The sequence below is a fragment of the Numida meleagris genome, chromosome 4 (genome assembly GCF_002078875.1).
Source record: "Numida meleagris isolate 19003 breed g44 Domestic line chromosome 4, NumMel1.0, whole genome shotgun sequence".
In the NCBI taxonomy this organism is placed as follows: domain Eukaryota; kingdom Metazoa; phylum Chordata; class Aves; order Galliformes; family Numididae; genus Numida; species Numida meleagris.
The window spans coordinates 771,271-777,478 of NC_034412.1; the positions used below are offsets into that span (position 1 = coordinate 771,271).

The 6,208-nt window shown below is 45.4% G+C and overlaps 1 protein-coding gene across 1 annotated transcript in view; it reads right to left on the bottom strand.

The window, feature by feature from the left end:
• Positions 1-6,104, bottom strand: part of LOC110397632 (tubulin alpha-3 chain) — a 7,576-nt gene extending 1,472 nt beyond the window's left edge. Inside the window, exons 1-4 of the mRNA XM_021394176.1 lie at positions 6,001-6,104; positions 2,455-2,677; positions 1,797-1,945; positions 254-934 (exon numbers count right to left, since the gene is read on the bottom strand). Of these exons, the coding sequence (XP_021249851.1) occupies positions 254-934; positions 1,797-1,945; positions 2,455-2,677; positions 6,001-6,003 (1,056 nt within the window). The 5' untranslated portion in view covers positions 6,004-6,104. The remainder of the gene's footprint in view (positions 1-253; positions 935-1,796; positions 1,946-2,454; positions 2,678-6,000) is intronic.

Below are 6,208 nucleotides of genomic sequence, written 5' to 3' on the forward strand. Positions count from 1 at the left end.
CCTACCTGTTTGTAAATTATTTTCAGATACTTGGTATTGCCTGTTCCTATAAAAGCTGTGATCGCTATTCTGTAACTTGCTTTATATTTTTCATCTGCGTTACAATATCGTGGAATTATACTTAAGAATATAATCTGAAGCGTAAGCAGTTCGGTAACAGGAACATAACAGCACTGTACAATGACCGGTACCTCCAAATAATATGTAATTCCTAATATTTTGAAAATCAAGCACTTAGAAGTTATCAAAGTACCTTGAATCCAGTTGGGCACCAATCCACAAACTGAATGGTACGTTTAGTCTTGATAGTAGCGATAGCTGCGTTAACATCTTTAGGGACAACATCACCCCTGTATAGCATACAGCAGGCCATATATTTGCCGTGACGCGGGTCGCACTTCACCATCTGGTTGGCTGGTTCAAAACAAGCATTGGTAATTTCAGCCACAGATAACTGCTCATGATAGGCTTTTTCAGCAGAGATGACAGGGGCATAAGTTACCAGGGGGAAATGGATTCGTGGGTATGGAACAAGGTTAGTTTGAAATTCTGTCAGATCTACATTAAGGGCTCCATCAAAACGCAGCGAAGCTGTGATGGATGAAACAATTTGCCCAATTAGTCGATTTAAATTGGTATAAGTAGGACGTTCTATGTCCAGGTTGCGACGACATATATCATAAATGGCTTCATTATCTACCATGAATGCACAGTCTGAATGCTCCAGTGTTGTGTGTGTAGTTAAAATTGAATTGTAAGGTTCCACTACAGCAGTGGAAACCTGTGGCGCTGGATAAATTGCAAATTCTAGTTTAGATTTTTTGCCGTAGTCAACAGAGAGCCTTTCCATGAGCAGAGACGCAAACCCTGAACCAGTGCCTCCTCCAAAACTGTGAAAGATAAGGAAACCTTGCAGCCCAGTGCACAGATCAGCCTATAATAGAGTGGAAAAAAGCGGGAGAGAAAAAACATACATTTATTATTACCCTTTCCAAAATCATGAATATTAAAATAAGCATTCAAAAGCAATTTTTTTTGTAATCGTTTATTCTGAAAGGTGACCTTTTTCTTGCATTTCTTTTACTCAAAACTACCACAGCATACCTTGTTCTGATTACGAGTATTTTCACATTTGAATGTATCATTTTCTTTGATGCATTTTTTGTACTACTGAAAGCTAAAGCAGCTGTGAAAAGGTTATTAGAAATTACAGCAGGCTTGCAGCTTTGTAAACTACTATTGTATTCTACATGGCAGCAAGTATCAATTAGGTTTGGAAAAAAAGTATTTTTTACAATTTCAGATAGGCAATCACTACTTCACTTTGATTCATGTCATGCAATGTGAGTTTCTTACATTACATCCGGTTATGAAAAGCTAGAACAATACATGAAATTACTGAGCTTTCAACCAAAATCTGAGTTTCAGGGTACTGGGAATATTTTGAATGACACATAATGGTGCGGTTCAAGTTAAAAATAACAAACAAGTCATTACGCTTGTCTAAGGATTTTATAATGCATTTCTGAGGCATCCTTAAAATATCTTCAAATAATGATGTTCCATGCCATAGGAACTTTCAAGTTTTATTGACTGAATTTTTATTTAACTCAAGAGAGGGGAGGCATGAGACCACATTTTTGTTTTTTTAAAAATCATCTATGCATAAAATTCTTAAAAACAAACAACTCCCTCCCATCCAGACAACACAAGCATCATAACAAATCATAGTTATAGGTAGCTATAGAGCTGTATCTTACTTATTTTAAATGCTGATTTATAGCATGAATTCTTACCAGTTTGCGTATGCGGTCTAACACTAGATCAACAATCTCTTTTCCAATGGTGTAATGGCCTCTGGCATAATTATTAGCTGCATCTTCTTTCCCAGTAATGAGCTGTTCAGGGTGGAATAACTGCCTATATGTGCCTGTACGTACTTCATCTACAAATGAAAAAATATATATTCCAACATAAAATTTATCTGTTGAGTTCTGTGTGTGGTGCCTAGCGATGACACCTTAAGTAAAAGGAAATGTCAAAAGCCTATAGACAGCTTCCCTGAACACATGCAGCAAAAAGTTGGTACAACTTCAGCCCCTTTCTTTAGGGGAAAACATCGGATGCTCACAAAGCAGTATTTGCACCCAGGAACATGAAGGCAACTCAAGAGAGCTACATTACAGGCACAGGCATATCTGGATAGCAGTTAAATGAAGCTCTGAATGTAGTGCATGGCTTGAAAGATTATACAAAATCTGCAAAGAAGTTATACTGTTTTCCAAATGTTACCCATAGACCATCATTTCATCTCTTTCAAGTAACAGTAACCAAAAATGTCAAAACATCATCCAGGTATACACCTTTTAGAACTCCCCAATGTTTTGAAAATGCAAAAAAGTCTGCAAAGAAAGGAGTAGTTTTACACTGAAGATCTACATCTTGGGTACCTACCAACTACAGTTGGCTCTAGGTCCACAAACACTGCCCTGGGAACATGTTTACCAGCTCCCGTCTCACTGAAGAAAGTGTTAAACGAATCATCTCCACCTCCAATAGTTTTGTCACTGGGCATCTGACCATCAGGCTGGATCCCGTGTTCAAGACAATACAATTCCCAGCATGCATTGCCAATCTGAACACCAGCCTGACCAACGTGGATAGATATGCATTCACGCTGCAAACATAAAAAAGGACAATGATAACATGAGATCTGGGGCTACCCGTCATTTAAATTTCACTCTCACAACAACTAGCTATCTGTGGGCTATATTGTGATCTTTCCCTGCTGCATTATTCCCTTGGTTGCTCGAGTGACAATTAAAATGATCCAATTGTCTGCTGCTAGCACGACTCTACTCACTGCTGTTGATCTACGCTGTCAGGAAAGGAAGGGAAGAGACTAGCGTGGCTGAACTAGGACCTCCTGGTCAAACTGAAGAGCAAGAAGAAAATGCACAGGCAGTGGAAACAGGGACAGGTACCGTGGGAAGACTATAAGGAAGCTGGCTGGGCTGTATAGGGATAGGGTCAGGAAAGCCAAGGCCCTGCTTAGACTAAACTTGGCAAGGGATGCAAAGAACAAGAAAGGCTTCTATAGGTACCTCAACCAGAAAAGGAAAGTCCAGGAGGGTGTACTGTGCCTAGTGAGTGACACAGGCAAGCTGGTAACAACAGACAAGGAGAAGGCTGAGGTACTTAACAACTTCTTTGCCTTGGTCTTCTCTGATAACTGTTCGCCACACAGCCCTCAAATGTTTGGTTTGGTAGGAGGGGATTGGGGAAGCAATGTCCGTCCTACTGTAAGCAAAGATCAGCTTCATGACCATCTGAGGAACCTGAACATCCACAAGCCTATGGGTCCTGATGAGATGCATCCCAGAGTCCTGAGGGAATTAGCCCTGCTGTAGTCACCAAGCCCCTCTCCATGACGTTTGAAAAGTCCTGGCAATCAGTCTCTGGTGACTTGAAAAAAGGCAACATCACATCCACTTTTAAGAAGGGTAAAAAGGATGACCCCCGGAACTACCAGCCTGTCAGTCTCACCTCTGTGCTGGGAAAGATCATGGAGCAGATCCTCCTGGAAGCTATGCTAAGGCACATGGAAGACAGGGAGATGACACAGAACTAGCATGGCTTCACCAAGGCCAAATCCTGCTTGACCAACCTAGCAGCCTTTTATGACGGTGTCACTGCATCGATGGACAAGCCACTGATTTCATCTATCTGGACTTCAGTAAGGCCTTTGACACGGTACCCCACAACATCCTTCTCGACAAATTGGAAAGAGATGAATTTGGTGAGCAGACTGTTCAGTGGATGAAGAACTGGCTGCAGAATCGAGTCCAGAGTGTGGTGGTCAATGACACAGTGTCTGGATGGAGGTGGCTGATGAGCGGTGTCCCCCAGGGGTCAGTGTTGGGACTGGTACTCTTTAATACCTTCATCAATGACATTGACAGTGGGGTCGAGTGCACCCTCAGCAAGTTTGCTGATGACACCGAGCTGTGGGGCGCGGTCAACACACCAGAGGGTCAACGCCATCCAGAGGGACCTAGACAGGCTTGAGCAGTGCACCCAGGTGAACCATGAGGTTCAACAAATCCAAATGCAAGATGTTGCACTTGGATCAAGGCAAGCCACACTACCAATACAAGCTGGGGGATGAAAGGATTGAGCATAGCCCTGCCAAAAAAAACTGGAGGTACTGGTGGATGGTAAGCTGGATATGAGCCAGCAATGTGTCCTTGCAGCCCAGAAAGCCAACTGTACCCTGGGCTGCATCAAAAAAAGCGTGGCCAGCAGGTCGAGGGAGGTGATCTCTACTCTGCACTGAGGCCTCTCCTGGAGAACTGCATCCAGATGTGGAGTTCTCAGTGCAGCAGAGACAAAGACCTGTCGGAGCGCATCCAGAGGAGGGCCACAAAAATGAACCAAGGGATGGAACACCTCTCCTACGAGGACAGACCAAGAGAGCTGGGGCTGTTCAGTCTGGAGAAGAGAAGGCTGTGAGGTGACCTGAGAGCGGCCTTTCGATATCTAAAGGGGAGCTACAGGAAGGAAGAGGACAGACTCTTTAGCAGGGTCTGTGGTGATAGAACAAGGGGAAAATCTACCTGAAGAAGGTAGATTTAGGTTGGATAGAAGGAAAAAGTCTTTTACAGCGAGGGTGGCGAGGCACTGGAACAGGCTGCCTAGAGATGTGGTTGATGCCCCATCCCTGGACACTTTCAAGGCGAGGCTGGATCAAGCCCTGGGCAACCTGATCTAGCTGTGCATTTCCCTGTTCATTGCAGGGGAGTTCAACTAGGTGACCTTTAAAGGTTCCTTCCAACTGCAAGGATTCTATGATTCTAGGATTCTATGTTAAGAATGCTGGAGGATCTTAGATACAATGTGGTCACATAGGATGAATGCAGTATCATCATTCCTTACCATGCTGCATGTATATTCTGTGTCTAATATTCTGTTTAGTCTTTTTCACCTTCCTTTGGTTTTAGAAGCCTTCTTTGTGTAATAACTCCTCATTTCCTTAATCTGTTGCCAGTAATGTACTGAGTAATGTTGCAAGAATCTTTTCTGCACAAGACCTCTAAGTATGTTTTCCTTTACAATAAACAGATACCTAGTGCCAGGCAATCCAACCATCTCTGGGTTCCTCTGCTAAATCATCTGGGTGAGGAAGCATGGCACCTATGTTTAATTTCTCAAAACCTCAATTTTGTTTTACATCTGAGACTGAAACTCTTATTCTAGCTTACTATTACTGCGTATTTAGCTTATCTAGAAAAATACAGAGGTAGAAAACTCTAGGGTCTCTGCGCTCCTCTTTAAAGCTTCATCAAAACTCTCATCCTCGACCACATGTTTTAATTCTCGCCCTCGTGGCTCCGTCATTAGCCTTTTGCGAGTGAGACTGACCCTGCATTTACCTGCACTTCTATTCGGTTGGCGCCGAGTTTCCAACGCTCTCGTACCACCCCGGGCTCTAGTTTCCCAGAGCGCAGCCTCACAGTCTGCATCGGCAGCGGAGACAGCGGACATCGCCCCACAGCCGCGCCCCTTCACGGCACGGTGCCACGCCATTGGCCGCCGGCCACAGTCCTCTCCTCTGATTGGCTGCGTGCAGCCCCACAGGCGTTTTGGGCACCACAAGAAATGGCGGCTCGAAGCGCTGCCGGTGCCCTAAGGGCGCCTACCGTCCCTCAACCGCCGCCCTCCTCACAGAAAAGCCGGAGGCGTTTCGTTGCTTTTCCACATGTTTTGTCCCATTCGCCACCAGCGAGCTTCTACACATCACCTCACCTCCCCCGAACTCTCGGTTCTTCCATTAATTTCTCTTTTCCCACACCCATCAGCCTTACTCCGCCGCAAGGCCGCAAGCAGTGGCACTCCGCGAGCCCCACCGCAGCACGGGTGACTCTCAACTCCCCAAACCCTCCGAGGCAAAAACCACCCCAAATTCCCTTCCTCTCCCCAGCCGCGAGTTCCCGCTCCCACCATGGTGCCTCGTTAGTTTCAGGAGCTTCGACCGAAGCGCACCGCCTCCACTGCTGAGCACTTCCAACTGCCGTCTGGTAACGGTCCGGAGCCCCCTCGCCTTCGCGCGCTGGTTCCCCATTGGCTGCCACCCGGGCCGTCCAGAGGCGAACAGCGGCCGCTGATTCGCCAGTGAGCGCTTCTCCCCACGTGGGGTGATAACTGCCGC